The sequence below is a fragment of the Chiloscyllium punctatum genome, chromosome 11, assembly GCF_047496795.1.
Source record: "Chiloscyllium punctatum isolate Juve2018m chromosome 11, sChiPun1.3, whole genome shotgun sequence".
Lineage (NCBI taxonomy): Eukaryota > Metazoa > Chordata > Chondrichthyes > Orectolobiformes > Hemiscylliidae > Chiloscyllium > Chiloscyllium punctatum.
This window is the reverse complement of record NC_092749.1, coordinates 82,696,834-82,716,002: the sequence shown is the minus strand read 5'-3', so window position 1 is coordinate 82,716,002 and position 19,169 is coordinate 82,696,834. Positions and strand designations below refer to the sequence as shown.

Genomic DNA, 19,169 nt, shown 5'->3' with positions numbered 1-19,169 from the left:
TCTGCAGCCACAAAAAGAAACTCCAAGCTGGCATGCTGCGTCCCTGGTGCCAGTGGAAAGTACGTCCAAGAGAGGCTATTGAAGAGAGGGGGTGAACAGCCAATAGTCATTGTACATTTTAGTACCAATGATACAGGTTAAAAAGTGAAGAAGTCTCACAACTTGAGAACATAGAACAATACAGCGCAGTACAGGCCCTTCGGCCTTCAATGTTACACCAACCTCTGAAACCGATCTGAAGCCCAACTAACCTCCCCAATTCCATTATCATCCGTATATTTATCCAATGACCATTTAAATCCCCTTAAAGTTGGCGAGTCTACTACTGTTGCAGGCAGGGTATTCCATGCTCTTATTACTGAGTAAAGAACCTACCTCTGACATCTGTCCTATATCTATCACTTCTCAGTTTAAAGCTATACCCCTCCTGCTAGCCATCACCATCAAAGGAACAAGGCTCTCACTGTCCACCCTATCTAATACTCTGATCATCTTGTATGCCTCTATTGAGTCACCTCTTAATCTTCTCAACAGAAACAGTCTCAAGTCCCTCAGCCTTTCCTCATAAGAACTTCCCTCCATACCAGGCAATATCCTGGTAAATCTGCTCAGCACCCTTTCTAATGCTTCCACATCCTTCCTATAATTCGGCAACCAGAAATGTATGCAATATGGCCAAGTGCAGCCACACCAGAGTTTTATACAGCTGCAACATGACCTCATGGCTCCGAAACTCAATCCCTCTACCAATAAAAGCTAACACACTGTAAGCTTTCTTAACAACCCTATCAACCTGGGTGCAATGTTTAGGGATCTATGCACATGGACACCAAGGTCTCCCTGCACATCCATACTACCACCAAGAATCTTATCATTAGGCCGGTACTCAGTGTTCCTATTACTCCTTCCAAAGTGAATCACCTCACATTTTTCCACATTAAACTCCACTTTCCACCTCTACAGCTTATCTATGTCCTTCTGTATTCTGCAACATCATTCCGCACTGTCCACAACTCCACTGACCTTCGTGTCATCCACAAATTTACGAACCCATCCTTCTATGCGCTCATCCAGGTCATTTATAAAAATGACAAACAGCAATGGCCCCAAAACAGATCCTCGCAGGGCACCACTAGTAATTGACCTCCAGGATGAACATTTCCCATCAACCAACACCTTCTGTCTTCTTTCAACTAGCCAATTTCTAATCCAAACTGCTAAATCACCCTCAATCCCATGCCTCCATATTTTCTGCAATAGTCCACCGTGGGGAACTTGAACAAATGCTTTATTGAAATCCATATACACCACATCAACTGCTTTACCCTCATCCACCTGTTTGGTCAAAGAACTTAATAAGGTTTGTGAGGCATGACCTACCCTTCACAAAATCGTGTTGACTATTCTTAATCAAATTGTTCCTTTCTAGATGATTTATAAACTTTATCACCTTTAACCCTTTCCAACACTTTATCTACAACCGAAGTAAGGCTCACTGGTCTATATTTACCAGGGTTAACTCTACTCCTCCTCTTGAGCAAGGGAACAACATTTGCTATCCTTCAGTCTTCTGGCACTATTCCTATAGACAATGACAACATAAAGATCAAAATCAAAGGCTCTGCAATCTCCTCCCTAACTTCCCAGTGTGTCCTAGGATAAATCCCATTTAGCCCAGGGGACTTAACTATTTTCACACTTTCTGGAATTGCTAACACCACCTCCTTGTGAAAACCAATCCCGTCTAGTCCAATAGCCTGTCTCTCAGTATTCTCCTTGACAACACTTTTGTATGAATAGTAATGAAAAATATCCATTTAGTGCCTCTCCTATTTCTTTGGATTCCATGCACAAATTCCCACTACTGTTCTTGACAGACTCTACTCTTTCTCTCGTCATTCTTTTATTACTGACATACCTATAAAAAGCTTGATCCTTGATCCTAACTGTCAAAGACTTCTCTCGTGTGCCCTCCCAGCTCTTCTTAGCTCTCTCTTTAGGTCTTTCCTGGCTAATTTGTAACCCTTAAGCAAACTAACTGAGCCTTCACAGTTTAATTTTACATAAGCCTTCTTCTTACTCTTGACAAGAGATTCAACTTCTTTAGTAAACCACAGTTTCCTCACTCGACCACTTGCTCCCTGACTGACAGATACTTACTTGTCAAGGATACGTAGTAGCTGTTGCTTGCATGAGCTCCACATTTCAATTGTGCCCATCCCCTGCAATTTCCTTTCCCATCCTATGCATCCTAAATCTTGCCTAATCGCATTATAATTGCCCATCTTCCAGCTATAACTCTTGCCCTGCGGTATGTACCTATCACTTTCCATTGCTCAAGTAAACTTAACCGAATTGTGTTCACTATCATCAAAGTGCTCACCTACCTCCAAATCTAGCACCTGACTGGGTTCGTTACTCAGTAATGAATTCAATGTGGCTTCGCCCCTTGTTGGCCTATCTATATACTGTGTCAGGAAATCCTCCTGCACACATTGGACAAAAATTGGCCCATCTAAGGTACTTGAATCCAATCAATATTGGGAAAGTTAAAGCCCCCATAACAACTATCCTGTTAGCTTCACTCCTATCTAGAATCATCTTTGCAATCCTTTCCTCTATATCTCTGGAACTTTTCGGAGGCCTATGGAAAACCCCCATCCTGTTTCTAATCTCAGCAGACAAGTCCTCATCAAATGTCCTTTCTGCCACCATAATACTGTCCTTGACTAACAATGCCACACCTTCCCCTGTTCTCAGATATAAAAACAAGAGGACCTCAAAAGGATTACTACGTCTGCCACATGCTAGTAGATGTAGAAATAACAGGGTATATCAAATAAATAATGTCGCTGTAGGTGCAGGGGGAAAAGATTCAGATTCCTGGGCCAATTAGACCAATTCTGGCCAAGATGGGACTGGTACAAACAGGATAGATTGCATCTGGACATGACTGGGACCAATGTCCTTGGAAAGGAGGGGGGGGTGGTGGGGGAAGCACTGTTGGCTTGCGCTGTCAGGGAAAATTTAAACTAGAATGGGTAATGGGAACCTGATGAGGGAGACAGAGAAAAGGGAAATATGGATTGAAAAGATAGCTATAAATGCGATAATGGAAAGTAGAAAGAAAACAAGGATGATTAAAAAAGTCATAATGCAAAGCAAAGCTAAGATGACGAACAAAGATAAAAAGACAAGTCTACAGACTGCACAGAGCATTTACAATAAGGTACATTAATTAATGGCACAAATAGATATACAAAGCTATGACATAATTACAACCAAGACGACATGGCTGAAGGGTGATAAGGATGGGAAGTGAACATCCAGAGGTATTCAACATTTAGGAAGGACAAACAAATAGTGAAAGGAGATGGAGTAGCACTGTGACTAAACGAGTCTATCGATACAATAATGCAGAAGGATACTGGCTCCCAAAATCATCTGTATAGGTAGAGCTAAGAAACACCAAGAGATAGAAAGCAACAGGTTTATCTACACACCAAACAGTAGTGAAGGAAAGGCATCAAACAGGAGAGTTATAGATGCTTACAATAAAGGTACAAAAAACTAATCAAGGAGGGGAAAATAAAGTAGGAGTGTAACATTGATTATAAAAGGCTCTGAATACAAGTGACAAGAAAAAGATTAGCGAGGACAAATATTGGCTCCTTAACTGTCAAAAATGGAGGAAATTATAATGGGAATTAAAGAAGGGTTATCTCAGATTACAACAGGATCTTGATCAGATGGCCCAATGGGCTGAGAAGTGGCAGATGGAGTTTAATTTAGATAAATGCATTTTGGGAAAGCAAATCTTCGCAGGACTTATACACTTAATGGTAAGGTCCTGGGAGTGTTGCTAAACAAAGAGATCTAGGAGTGCAGGTTCATAGGTTCTTGAAAATAGAGTCGCAGGTAGATTGGATAGTGAAGACGGCATTTGGTATGCTTTCCTTTATGGGTCAGAGTACTGAGTACAGGGGTTGGGAGGTCATGTTGCGGCTGTACAGGTTATTGGTTAGGCCACTGTTGGAATATTGCGTGCAATTCTGGTCTCCTTCCTATTGGAAAGATGTTGTGAAACTTGAAAGGATTCAGAAAAGATTGCCAGGGTTGGAGGATTTAAGCTATAGGGAGAGGTTGAATAGGTTCGGGCTGTTTTCCCTGGAGCATCAGAGCCGAGTGGTTTACAAAATCATGAGGGGGCTGGATAGGATAAATAGACAAAGTCTTTTCCCTGGAGTGGAGGAGTCCAGCACCAGAGGACATAAGTTTAGGGTGAGAGGGGAAAGATGTAAAAGAGACCTAAGGGGCAACTGTTTCACACAGAGGGTGGTACATGTATGAAATGAACTGCCAGAGCAAGTGGTGGAGGCTGGTACAATTGCAACATTTAAAAGGCATTTGGATGGTTTATGAATAGGAAGGGTGTGAAGGGATATGGCCCGGGTGTTGGCAGCTGGGACTAGATTGGGTCGAGATATCTGGTCGGCATGGACAGGTTGGACTGAAGAGTTCGTTTCCGTGCTGTACATCTCTATGTCTATGCCTTTAAATGTTAGAGGAGGAATTGAAGACACATTTTGGGTGTCTTCACAATAAACAGTCAAACAATCTCTCAGAAAGATCAGTGGCCAAGGAGCAGGAGGAATTGAAGAAAATCAAGTTTGGTTCACAAAAAAAAAGGGTGCTGGACAAATTATTGGGAATAAAAGCTGACAAATCACCAGGACCTAATAATCTACTTTCCAGGATACTAAAGAAAGTGGCACTGGAATTACTGGATAAATTGGTAGTTAAAGAGGAAATGGTGGACGCTGGGACAGTTACGTTTAAAAGATATTTGGATAAATACATGAATTGGAAAGTGTTGGCAGGGATATGGGCCAAACACAGGTAAGTGGGACTAGTTTAGTTGTGGAACATGGTTAGCGTGGACTAGTAGGACCAAAGGGTCTGTTTCCACGCTATGTGACTCTAATTTCCGAAATCTTGTAGACTCTGAAGCAGTTCCTACAGATTAAAACAGTGGCAAATATAACCTCAAGCTTAAAAAAAAATGACAGACCAGTTACCCAAACATCAATAGTGGGGGAAAACATACTCGGGTTTATTACGAAAGACCTCTTTGCAGCAGTTTTGCTTTCCCTCACCCAAACTTTTAACTTCTTAAACTATTCTACCTGGAGAATGGAGGCTAGACAAAGGGGGTCAAGTTGCAGAGTGGGGAGCAGAGCGAGTTACAAGGCAAGTCACGGAGCAGGGAGCAGAGTGAGCACAGAGCGTGGAACAAAGCGAGTCACGCTTTGTCCACCGCACTCATTCGTGACAATAAAGGCTATTCTTCAAAGATGTGGCAAGAATCAGAAAGCACTAATAGGATTATGAAAAGTCAGCATGAATTTATGAAAGGCTAAACATTCTTAACTGATCTACTGGAGATTTGAGGATGTAACTAGTACAATAAGAGGACTAGTAGATGTGGTGTATCTGATGTCCAAGAATGTGTTTGGTAAGATCTGACATAAGATGTTAGTTGGCAAAATTAGAGTTCACAAGATTGGGAATTATATACTGGCATGATAAAAAGAAAGTGTGCAGACTGGAAATAGAAGGAAATAATTGGTTTAAAAAGGAACTCAGAAACAAAAAAACCCAGTCATTGCTAGAAAAACTCAGCAAGTCTGGTAGCATCTGTGGAGAGAAATCAGAGTTAATGTTTCAGGTCAAGTGACTCTCCATCAGGAACTGATGGTAGCTGGGTAAAAGTTGGTACTTCTGCTGAAGATGGATTGGGGTACAGGCAGGGGGTGAAAAGTAAACTATAGCTGGAGCTAGAGCCCAAAGAGAGAGAACAGTTGGACAGACAAAGGTGTGGTTAAAGGTCTGTCTGGGGCAATGAATATGTGATGACAAGGCCTGGGATAGGGACTTGGCCTCAAGTGCCGAAATTGTTGAACTCGATATTAAGTCCAGCAACTGCAGAATTTCCAAGTGGAAAATGAGATGTTGTTCTTCCAGCTTGCACTGAGCTTTGCTGGATTGTTATGAAGGTGTAAATGGTACTGTGTCTTTTAAGAGAGTTAAAAGCTAGCAGAACTATCTGACACAACACCAACTGTTCTGAACAAGGAAACAGTTGGTTGAACAGATGGATTTGCCTGGAGACAAAAAAAAATTCAAATTTGGCCAGTTTAAATTATGCCCCAAATTACCAAACTCCAATCAAGTTTGAATTTAGTATTTTTATAATATTGACACCAATGAAACAATCTGATGCTTTGGGATATAAAACTGAGAAAGAAATTGAACAGTTGGAGGAGAACTGCCAAAAGATGTAAGCTGCTAGTAAGAACTCCAAGAGGTACCTGTCTGGAAAAGGAGTTTGCACAGGAAAAGAGAACCGACCTAGAAAGCAAATCTACAGAGGAAGATTCGACAGCTGGCTGGTTATTTTGAAATTTGAATTTTTCTGTAAATCTTAAGTGGGGGTTTTATTGGACCAGTATTGGGGGGGAGGGGGTGGGTAAAAGATAGGTTTAGACAAATGAGTTGCAAATAGTTATTAGTGAATTATTCTCTGTTAGACTTTTAAAAAATTAAAGATATGAATTTTTACCTTAAATGGTGACTTTGGGAATAGTTGTTTCCTTTTCGAATTTTAACAGCTTACAGCATGGGTTAAATCATTTCTGTATTGCAGGTTTAAATTAGTGGGGGGGGGAGGGGGGTTACCCATTGTTGTCATAGGATCACTTCAGCAAGCCTGAGACAGAGATGTTGTACAGGAAACAGTGGTGTATTGAAGTGGCAGATGACTGGAAGCTCAGAGTCTTATTTGCAGACAGAAGGTAAGTGTTCTGCAAAGCAATCACGATTTGTTTCTCCAGTGTAGGAGACCACATTGTGAATAGCGAATACAGCTGACTAGATGGAGTGAAGTGCAGGTACAGCACCAATGTACCTGGAAGGTGTGTTTGGGGCCTTGGTGACACCTCATCTACAGTATTGCACGTAGTTCAATCTTCCCACCTAACAGAGGATATACTTGCCACAGAGGGAGTACAGCAAAGATTCATTGAGCAGATACTAGAGATGGCAATCCAAACTCTCCTCATAGGATTTATTTGGCCTATATTCCCTAGAATTTAGAAGAACCACTCAGGTCAGAAGACTTAGGTTCAAGTTCCACTTGCACCAGAGATACACAATAAAATCTTTGAATAGGTTCAATAGGAAAGTCTCGATATGAGAAATTGAAACTGGAAGCAGTTGATACTGTTGAGGATAACAGTGTGATGTCCATAAAAGGCAAAGCAGTACCTTCTAAACAGAGTTAAGGGAAATATATGAGAAATTTGACATTTACAGAATTATTCTAATAAAGCTTTGATTCTGTGTGAACATTTTTGTCTTGGCTTGAACACAGTCAATGACAAGAATAAACCATTAGACTGCTGCAATTCAATGGCTTCATTCTTCCTGTAAACCAAATATTTCAATGCTTTTCTAGATCAGAATTTGAAAATTAGAATTGTAATTATGATCAGGATTTTATTTTACTTTAATACTTTCTTTGCTTTCTTTTGTAGGTACTTCGCCAAAAAGAACCCATTGGCAACAATGTGGAGTTGAGGCCACTGAACTTGAGACAGGTACAGTTCAAATTCTGTGACTTGTTAAGGTAGAGTAGGTGACAGAGGTGTCAGTGGGGGAGCAGTTTGGGGCCAGTGACTATAATTCGAACAATTTTAAAATAGCAAGGGAAAAGGATAGACCACATCTAAAAGTAAAATTTCTAAATTAAAGGAAGAGTAATTTTGATAGTATTAGGCAAGAATTTTCAAAAGTTGATTGGAGGAGAATGTTCACAGGTAAAGGGACAGCTGGAAATTGGGAAGTCTTCAAAAATGAGATAACAAGTGTCCAGAAACTGTATATTGCTTTTCGCGTGAAAGGAAAGGCTGGTAGGTGTAGGGAATGCTGGATGACACAAGAAATTGAAGTTTTGGTCAAGAAAAAGGAAGCAGACTTCAGGTGTAGACAGCAGAGATCGAGTGAATCCCAAGAAGAATATAAAGGTAGTAGGAGCTTGTTTAAGAGGGAAATCAGGAAGGCAAAAAGGGTACATGCGATAACTTTGTCAAATAGCGTTAAGGAGAATTTGAAGGGATTCGACAAATACATTATGGACAAAAGGGTAACTAGGGAGAGAATCAGCAAGGCCACCTATCTGTGCAGCCGCAGGAGCTGGGGGAGATACTAAACGAGTATTTTGGATCAGTGTTTACTATGGAGAAGGATATAGAAGATAGAGAACAAGGGGAAATAAATAGCAACATCTTGAAAAATGTTCATATTACTGAGGCAGTTGTGCTGGACACCTTAAAACACAAAAGGTGAATAAATTCCCAGGATCTGATCGGGTATACCGTAGAATTCTGTGGGAAACTAGAGAAGCGATTGCTGGGCCTGCTGCCAATATATCTGTATAATCGATAGCCACAGGTGAGGTGCCAGAAGATTAGAGGTTGGCTGATGTGGTGCCACTATTTAAGAAAGGTGGTAAGGAAAAGCTAGGGAATTATAGACCAGTGAGCCTGAAATTGGTGGTGGGCATGTTGTTGTAGTAAATCCTGTGCTTCAGGACTCCCATGTATTTGGAACAGGATTTACATGTGTGTGGAACGGGAAGTACTAATCAGGGATAGTGAACACAGGAAGTCATGTCTCACTAACCTAATTGAGTTTTTTGAAGCGGTAATGAAGGGGAGATGAAGTTAGAGTAGTGGACATGATCTATATGGACTTCAGTAAGGCATTTGACAAGGTTCTGTATGGTAGACTGGTTTGATCTCATGGAATACAGGGAGAACTAGCCATTTGTTCCGAAGATGTGGGCGTATTTTAAGAGAGTTAAAAACAGCAGAACTACCAGACACAGCACCAAGTGTTCTCAATTAGGCAACAATGTAACACTTGGGCAATTCGCTCAATTAGCTCGTTGCCTGGAGATAAAAACAAATTCAAATTCAGCCAATCAATTTAAATTATACCCCAAAAATTGTCAAACTCCAATCCAGTGTGAATTAAGTATATGACAATCTTAAAAGCCAATGACAAAATCCAATGCTTTGGGGATATAAGACTGGGGGAAATTGAACAGTTGAGACGAGAACTGACAAGCTCAGCATGTAAACAGACTGCCTGAAAAATAGCTCTCTTAAAAAGATACCTTTTTGATTAGTAACCGGTGATGAAGAAATTCCTGAAGAATGGTAAATAGTTGTTAGCTAATTATTCTCTGTTATACTTTAAGAAATAAAGTTGTTAATTTTACTTTAAATAGTCCTTGGCCACTCGAATTTTACAGATTACTGAACGGAATAAATCTTTTCTGTGTTGCTAGTTTTAAATTAAGCAGGAGGATTACCCAGTGTCGTAACACATTTGGATACATAACCGGCTGCAATGAAGACAGAGGGTGGTGGTGGAGTGTTGTTTTTCAGACTGGAGGCTACAAAAATTAGTACTGGATCCACTGCTTTTTGCCATTTATATAAATCATTTGGGTGTGAACATAGGAGATATGGTTAGCAAGTCTGCAGATGACACCTAAATTGGTGGTGTATTGGACAGCAAAAGATACAATAGGACCATGATCAGGTGGGCAAATTGGCTGAGAAGTGGTAATTAGGGTTTAATTTAGATCAACGTGAGGTGCCACATTTGGAAAGGCAATTCACTTAATGGTCAGGTCTTAGGGAGAGTTGCTGAACACAGAAACCTTAGAATACAGGTTCATAGCTCCTTGAAAGTGGAGTTGAGGGTAGATAGGGTGGTGCAGAAGGCATTTGGTATCTTGCCTTTATTGGTCAGCACATTGAGGAAAGGATTTGGGAGGTCATGTTGCAGCTGTATAGGACACTGGTTAGGCCACTTTTGGAATACTGCATGCAATTTTCTTCTCTGTCCTATTGGAAGGATGTTGTGAAATTTGAAAAGGTTCGGAAAAGATTCACAAGGATGTTGGCACGTTTGAGCTAGAAGGAGAGGCTGAATAGGCTGGGGTTAAGGGGTGACTTTTTGGAGGCTTATAAAATCATGAGGGGCATTGATAGGGTAAAAAGACAAGGTCTTTTCCAAGGGGTGGAGGAGTCCAAACAAGAGGGCATAGGGAAAAAGTGAGAGGGGAAAGAATTAGATGGGACTTAAGGGGCAACTTTTTCACGCAGAGGGTAGTGTGTGTATGGAATGAGCTGCCAGAGGAAGTGGTGAAGGATGGTACAATTACAACATTTAAAAGGTACATGAACAGGGAGGGTTTAGAGTGATATGGGTCAAATGCTGGCAAATAGGACTACATTAATTTAGGATAGCTGGTTGGTGTGGACAAGTTGGATCGAAGGGTTTGTTTCCATGCTGTACATCTCTATGACTCTAAATGATAAAAATAAATCTTAAAACCATCCAAAGGGAGCTTGCAGTTTTCAGTAATGGATACCTTCACACCTTCAGTACTATCAGGAACACAAATTATTTTACTTCATTTGCATAATGTGACCAGAAGTGATTTGGAAGTGAGAAAACTTTATAATAGTCAAACTTCAGTGCTTTACTAAAACAATCTAAATCTAAAATATGGACGTGCCAGTGTTGGATTGGGTTGGACAAAATCAAAAAATCACAACACCAGGTTATAGCCCAACGGGTGTATTTGAAAACACTAGCTTTAGAGCACTGCTTCTTCTCTCACTAGCACCTGAAGATTTTAGACAGAATTTATAAGTAAAACATCAAAAAGGTCATAACAAACAAATTGAATATCTTAGCCATCTTAGATGCGTTCAATTTGTTCCCATGAATTGTATGACCCTTTGATCTTTTCCCTATAAATTCTGTGCCTAAGGGTTTCCTCTCTCACTAGCACTTGATTAAGGAGCAATGCTCTGAAAGCTAGTGTTTCCAAATAAACCAGGACTATAACCTGGTGTTGTGCAATTTTTGACTCAGTCTAAATCTAGCTCAAGCACAGTCAATACACCGACAAAAATAAATGATAAACTATATCAGCAAATAAATAGAACTCTAGTAAGAAGGATGCTATCCAGAAAAAACAGATTTAGGAGAACTGGTAAAAGAATCAAAAATATGAGATGATGTTTTACTGGGCTGAGAATTGGAATGCCCTGGCAGCGATACACTGATTCAGTAATAATTTTCAAAGGGTATTTGAATGTTTACTTCAAAAGGAGAAATTTGAAGTGCTACAGGGAAGGGGAAGGAGTGTGAGAATCCTCAGATCAGCACAGGAATGGTGGGAAGTTGGCTTTGTTCCATGCTAAATGATTTGGCACGAGATTTCTTTAACAACAGTTCGAAGACTTCATTTCTATCCATATTCTATGTTTCAGTTAATTTACTTCTGATGTTTTATACAACTGAAAATGGGTAGCTAAAACATGCAAAATTTTTGTTTAAACAAACCATTTATCAACTACATAAAGAAATGTAAACAAGCCAGTATAAAACCCAAACTATAGGACACAGACACAAAACACATGTTTTAATGGTTGGTGGGATAGACTTTTGACACAAATATCCATGCATGTTACAAAGGAGTGTGAATGGACCCTGACTTACGTTATAGCAGCAGGGAGTGAAGGTAAAATGCCAGATGGAAGTATTAAGATTGACTGCACATGAGGAAAAACAGATGCAGATGAAGACCCTTGATTCATGGAGGCAGCTTGCCCTAGAGATGCAGATTCAGTGCCCCGTTTTAAATCCTGTTCGGTGCTAACCCACAAATTTTTGTTTTTTAAAAAAACATATCCAATAGGCAGCATTAATCAGTGAAAAGAGAAACAGATAGATATTAGCTTCAGCATTTGCATTCATTAACTGGAGTGCTCTATGGCCAGCCACAAGTTTCTGCATTCAATAACATACTGCTCTGGCAACAAAATTCAAGCAAAAATGTTTTCTGCCTTTACAACAAACTCTTGATTTAACAGTAATATTTCTAATAACTGCATAATTACTATTTGAATTTTCCCTTTTTTGTGACATTCATGTCAGTGCGAGAATCTCCACAGTCAAAAATAACTCTCAAATAAAGATTTTTAATTAAAATAAGCCATTTTTAAATGTGAATATGAAGATTAAAAAGAAAAAAAAGCTTGAAGAACCAATCATTTTTAAAAATCTCTCATCAGACAAAATTCATTGTTGAACTATATTAGGAGGTATTAGACCGGGAGATCACATGTTTGGGCAAAGAAGCAGGTTTTAAGGATCATCTGAAAGTAGGACGAGAGCTGCAAGGATAGAGATTTAGGAGAAAATAACTTCCAATGGTAGAACCATTGAAATGGGGAGCTTAAGATGCTAAAATTATAACAGCACTGGTACCTTAACAGGGTTGTAGGGTGGAAAGCAAAAACAGCGAGAAGGCTGTGACATTTCATAATCAGGAGCCAGTGTAGGTCAGTTGCCAAATAGTGAGCAGAACTTGTCATGTCTTAAGTAATTAGGAAAAAATGAAGACTGCAGATGCTGGAGATCAGAGTCGAGCATGTGTTGCTGAAAAAGCACAACAGGTCAGACAGCATCCAAGGAGCAGGAGAACTGACATTTCGGGCAGGAGCTCTTCATCAGGAATATGCTCAAAATGTCAATTCTCCTGCTCCTCGGATGCTGCTGGACTTGCTGCGCTTTTCCAGCAACACGCTCATGACTGAAGAAATGGGCAGAGTTTTGTACAATCTCAAATTACAAAGAGGAGAAGGTGAGAGACCAACCAGTAATAAAGGCACAAAAATGGGATTTAGCAGTAGGGCCTATTCTGCAGAAGTGGAAACAGGGAGTCTCAGTGATCTTATTGATACATGTTTAGCAGTTTATTGCAGGGTCGAGCACAAGACCAAGGTTGCAAACAATCTGGTTTTGCTTCAAATAAACTGTCAGGGAGAAGGATGAAGTTTATCACTGGGGATCTAAGTTTGTAATGGCGTTGAGGGCTTCTAATATTTAACATGAGAAAAACTTTCCAGTGGAGAGCTCAAGGAGGGTTGGCGATTCAGGTACATTGTCATTAGCATATACAAAGGAAATAATTCTGTGTTTGGGTGAATTTCCCAGCATCTGCATCTAACTGGGGACAAGGAGATATCTTTGGCGGATGCTAAAAGTAACAACGTAGCAGGGAAGAGAAGCCAATGCAGATGGTCGGCATGGTGGCACAGTGGTTAGCACTGCTGCCTCACAGCGTCAGGGACCTGGGTTTGTTTCCAGCTCCGGCGACTGTCTGGAGTTTGCACATTCACTCCATGCCTGTGTGGGTTTCCTCTGGATGCTCCAGTTTCCTCCCACAATCCAAAGATGTGCAGGTTAAGTGAATTGGCCAAACTAAATTGCCCACTGTGTTCAGGGATGTATAGGTTAGGTGCATTAGGAAATGTAGAGTAATAGGGTAGGGGAATTTGTCTGGGTGGGTCACTCTTTGGAGGGTTGGTGTGTACTTGTTGGGCCAAATGGCCTATTTCCACACTGTAGAATTTCTATGATTCTCTGGCTAAAGAGGAACAGAAATAGGTGAGAACAGTTAACCCAGAAGTGACAGTGGAGAAACAACAGCAACAAACAAATCACAACTTTCATTCATGTACATTCACATTGAGCAAAATTTAGAACAATACTGCTGGCATCCCAATTGCACACACCCAATAGATTATCAATCAAGATTCTTGATTACGCATCCCTGATTTAGTGAACCAAGCTTTTCATATTACCAGTGTGCATGCTTCATACAACACTGGGTGACAGGAAACTCTCAGCTTTGTCATTTATGTGGCGTTGACCATTCATTCTATGTTTTGACTTAGTTTATACCTGAAACCAAAACTAATGCATCTGTAACTTAAAATTAAGTCAAATTAAATTTAATCCTGACCAAGTTTAGTTTTTAAATAAAAACTGTCATGCTCACATTCAGACCCAGTTGGTTAGACTGTTTGTAAAATGGACAAAATGTCATTCTACCATTTTGCGATCAAGTATCCAATTTCTTCATTGAGCAAAGATCAGCAATGAAAAAGATGTGGTCTGTTCTTTTGGTCTCTCTGCCATTCAAAAACATTAAGTGCAGTGAGGGAAGAGATCTATAAGAGTCTTAACAGCAAGTCTAAGTTGGTTCAACTAAAGAAGCAATGTTGTTGATCCTGATTCTAGCCTTTATCTGTCTAGTCAAAAACGTACTCCATGTATGCACAGTAGTTCAGTGGCTAGCACTGCTGCCTCACAGCACCAGGGACCCAGGTTCAATCCCACCCTCGAGTGGCTGTCCAAATTGAGTTTGCACACTCTTCCCCCTATCTTCATGGATTTCTTCCATGTGTTCCAGTTTCTGTCCACAGTCGAAAGATGTGCGGGCCAGGTAGATTAGCTATGGGAAATGCAGTTGTAGGAATGGGGTGGGTCTGGATGGACTGCTCTTTGGAGGATCGGTGTGGACTAGATGGGCCAATGGCTTACTTGCACACTATTGGGATTCTATGATTTTATGATAACTTCATTTAGTTCAGAGATCAAGCAGAGAATTTCCTAGTCCATAAGAGTCAAACAGCATGGAAACAGATCCTTAGGTCCAATGCATCCATGCCGACCAAGTTTCCTGAAACTAAACTAGTCGCACTTGCCTGCATTTGGCCCATATCCCTCCAAACCTCTCTTGTTCATGTACTTGTCCAAATGTCTTTTAAGTGTTGTAACTGTACCTGCATCCATTACTTCCCCTGGCAGTTCACTGCACATACGAACCAGCCTCTGCATGAAGACATTGCCCCTCAGATCCCTTGTAAATCTTTCTCCTCTTACCTTCAAAATACGATCCCTAGTCTTGAACTCCACCACCCTACAGTGAAAATATTTGCTATTCCCCTCATCGTTTCATAAACCTCTGCAAGGTCACCCCTCAACCTTCTACGCTCCAGTGAACAAAGCCTGAGGCTAACCAGCCTCTCTTTATAACTCAAAACCTCTAGTCCCAGCAACATCCTGACAAATCTTTTTCTCTCCAATTTACTAATATCCTTCATATAACAGGGCGACTAGAAATGTACACAAGAGTCCGAAAGTGGCCCAACCAGCATCCTATAACAGTGAACATGACATCCCAACTCCTATACTCAATGGTCTGAGTAATGAAGGCACACATGTTAAATGCCTTCTTAATCACCCTGTCTATCTATGATGCAACTTTCAAAGAACTATGTACCTGAACCCCTAGGTGTCTCTGTTTAACACTACTACGCAAAGCCCTACCATTAACTGTACAAGTCCTGCCATTTTTCACTTTACCAAAATGCAATACCTCACATTTATCCAAATTAAATTCCATCTGCCATTCCTCAGCCCAATTGATCAAGATCCCTTTGTCATGGAGCTCTCTGTTATATTCACTGTTATATTCACACTGATTATGGGCAAAATCACAATATTACTGTCTACCCATCTGCAAGTGCTAAATGCAGCTCTTTCAAGTTCGAAATGAAGAAATCACTCAAGTTTGTAGAACCATGTCAGGGAAGGACTGCATGTGTACAGCTAAACTGGCAAGTGTATGGAGCAAAATTACAAAAGTTACTCTTCATTTTTTAAAAAATGAAGTTAATCCTCAAGATATTAGGTTACTTCACAAAAGTGTTTTCTGCTACATAGTTCTGAATTACAGATAAGCTTATTGACAAACTGAACATGAGTCACCTCAAAATATGGGATATGATCTTTTGTTTTGACATCATAAATTATAATACATTTTGGCAAAACAAATCTAGAGACTTACTGCTGCATGCTAGAATTTGATGGTTAATGGTAGATTGCATAGAATGCTTACTTTCAAACACTTTAAGTGATTTACTGCCATCTATTATTCATTATAGATATTACAGACACAAAATTTTAAGTTATATATTTAAATTTCATTATACATAATATGGATCAATAGTATTTCTACTGTAGGGAGCAAAACCAAATAGAAAACCAAATTTAAAACATTGCAGAAAGCTGTTGACTAGGTTTAATTAAAGGGTAACCTGGATACAAATTAAGTCTTAAAACAGTAAACTTCAAGATTCAGATTGTTATAAAGGCAGAAGCTTGTGTACAGTCCATAAGGCTATTCTGTAAAAATGTGATGCAATATGGACTATGAGGGTGGAGTGACATGCTGCTCCTGCCTGCAATAGGTATTTCTGCATATTGTGCAAGCATACTTACCGAAAATCATCCAAATTCAGGCTACTTCTGCAACAAAAAACACAAGGAATTAAAATTCAGACAACTCAAGTCAAAAGATAGGAGAAATAATAAAAATACATTAATGAGAAAACCATTTTTGCTATATTTTACATCATTTGTTCAACTTTTAGCTTGATTTACTTAATGAATATTGATTAACTTAAATATTGAAGATCACAAAGACTACATAAATCAATCAATATTTGGATTCACAATGCTGAACAGTCTGCTGTCAATAATTCAAAAGTTTATGTAGATTAAATGTTCGGGGTCTCTTTTAACCCACGTTTCAGGCAAATTATAACAAATAACATTACAACTAAAAAGTTGAACATAGATGTGCAGTGTAATCTATATTACACTCATTTTATGGTCTCAAAAGCCAGCTAATCAACGTATGCAGTCTCATTTTCTATGCAGCCATTCATATAGCTCTTATTTTGTTTCAGAATGTATCTGCATAAAAATAGTTAATATTTCTAGTGAAGACCAAAGGCTTCCGAAACAAGCCGTTAACAGGCAAGATCCATACATTCTGAACACTCAATGAGGGAACCAGGTAATAGATTCTGAATAGGAGAAAGTGAGGCCTGCAGATGCTGGAGATCAGAGTCGAAAAGTGTGGCACTGGAAAAGTACAGCTGGTCAGACAACATCCAAGGAGCAGGATTCTCCTGTTTCTCAATTGCTGCCAAACCTGCTGTGCTTTTCCAGCGCCACACTTTTCGACAATAGATTCTGAACAGTTGCAGTCCAGGACATGCCACAAAGAACTTGGTTGAAATGGTTCTGAAGGTTTTTTCAGGCCTGTTGGGTAAGGCTCCTGGGAATTATAAACAGTGGAAATCTGGGGTTATCATGTTGAGCTAATTCCACAGAAGTAATATATTGACGTGAGGAGCCCAATGACACTAAGCAAGCTGACAGAAGGCTTTCATAAGGGTAGACATGCCATGGATGTTAAATTTAGCCACCTTTCATATAGGTAGTGCTTCTGTAGGATGATCAAAAATTATAGCCTTTGTACTTGCACTCAAGTGGTGTCTGTCAAAAATCTGTAAACAGTGGCTAGTTTGAAAAGCAACATGAGTAACTACAAGAGATTATAGTCTGCTTACAAGCATACATCTTAAAATTGCACAGAAAATTTATCACAAAGACATTTTCTCAATTATTTAACAAATATAAATAATTACCCATTTAGCACTTTCAAAATAAAGCAGGTCGGGTGTATAATGAGATCTTGCCAAGTTCATATAACAATACTTATCAAAAAAACTTGCTTAGATTATGAAGTGCCATGGTGATATCCTAAAGCTGCCAACCTTATTGGTGTATAAATTATGGATTATTAACATACTGTAGTGTACTTTTACATTGAAAACGGGTTTAAAATGCATCTGACAAAAACAGCAACCTGTACACAAAAAACCGTACTAAGCAGACTGTAGATCAATTTTATTTTGTTGATCCAGAATCTCAAATAAATTAATCGATACTCTCGAACACTGAATTTCTTTTACTTTGGACAGCTTACTCTATTTTGCAGTTACATGCATGGGGTTGCAAATTAAAATCTCAGTGACAAGTTATGGTAAGAACAGATATAACTGAACTTTTGAACAAAAACCTCAAAGGCAACAGAATCACTTTAGTAACAAAAGGAATACAATCAGATAAACTATTAAAAAGTGGGATGTTGGCAGGACTTGTGCTTACCATTAACTCCTGCAAACTCACCTATTGGATTTGGAGTTGCGTGTTGGTGACTCTGCCCCTTTCAACAAATATCTGAAATACTGTGTGGAAGAAAACTGACTAAACATTACTTGCAATCCTGATAATTTGTAAGTGGCTCACATCTAAAATTTCAGTTGTGTCACACAAGTATCACTATTAGCACATAAGTCCCTTTGTATGAGTATAATTCTTTTTAAAATTGAGTGTAATGCAAAAATCTACAAACTCAGCACAAGGACTGATGAAGCTACAGTAAAAAGTTCAATCTACATATACATTTCTACAACATTTTTCTATATTCTTGCTGTATTGAGGACATCAAATTTAAAATTAACATGTTAAAGGTAAAATTTTTGACAAAATTAGCCCATTGTAGAATAATCAAATAACCAGCGACTGCAAGGGTCAATGGTACAGTCAGCTCCTGCTTTTTTACACATATCTCTTACAAACCTCTGCTGAAACACTATCCTCTACCTAAAATATTTGGCCAAGCAACCTATCTTCCTCACTGCTAACACCCCATGTTGGTTGCTGTGGGATGATATGCGAGACAGAAAATCAAGACCAGTTTGCCAATACTACCAGCTCGCTAAAATATTTTGAAATCTATAGTGCAATATGTTGCTATAAAAAGCCCCATTTGTAAAGAAGGGATGTGTGTAGGCTTGGCCATAAGCAACCTCATCCTGACACCAGACAAGATGCACTAGAGTTGATATCGAGTTTATGACCTGAAAGGATAGTGGAAGCATATAAAATAATTTTCAAAACGAGGTTGCAAATACAAGGGGAAATTTATAGGATTATAGGGAAAAAATAAAGTGGAGTGAGACTAACTGGATAGCTTTTTCAAACAGCCAACACCAGCGAGGTGGGATGAATGCTCTCTTTGTGTGTTATATGATCCAAGGAATACCAATATCCTCAAATACCATGTTCAGTCCATCTACACACAAAAAATGCCTTGAGCACCTTCAATAAACATTAAATAAAACCATCATTGGACTGCATGAGAGAGTAAGCATTAGCAACTGCAACTTTGTCTCAATGTAAACATGACACCCTCACGAAAAGGAGTAGGTGTCGGTCTTTGTCCCATCGAACCTGTTCCACCACTTAAGATC

General features: G+C 39.5%; 1 protein-coding gene across 5 annotated transcripts in view; it reads right to left on the bottom strand.

Moving 5' to 3' along the window:
* Nucleotides 1-19,169, bottom strand: part of snx14 (sorting nexin 14) — a 209,391-nt gene that overhangs the window by 96,578 nt on the left and 93,644 nt on the right. For 4 of the 5 annotated variants that reach the window (XM_072581136.1, XM_072581137.1, XM_072581138.1 and 1 more), the window contains exons 15-17: nt 18,043-18,101; nt 16,282-16,308; nt 11,647-11,802 (exon numbers count right to left, since the gene is read on the bottom strand). In XM_072581136.1, coding sequence (XP_072437237.1) covers nt 11,647-11,802; nt 16,282-16,308; nt 18,043-18,101 — 242 coding nt within the window. The remainder of the gene's footprint in view (nt 1-11,646; nt 11,803-16,281; nt 16,309-18,042; nt 18,102-19,169) is intronic. The other variant, XM_072581140.1, reaches the window with a different exon arrangement.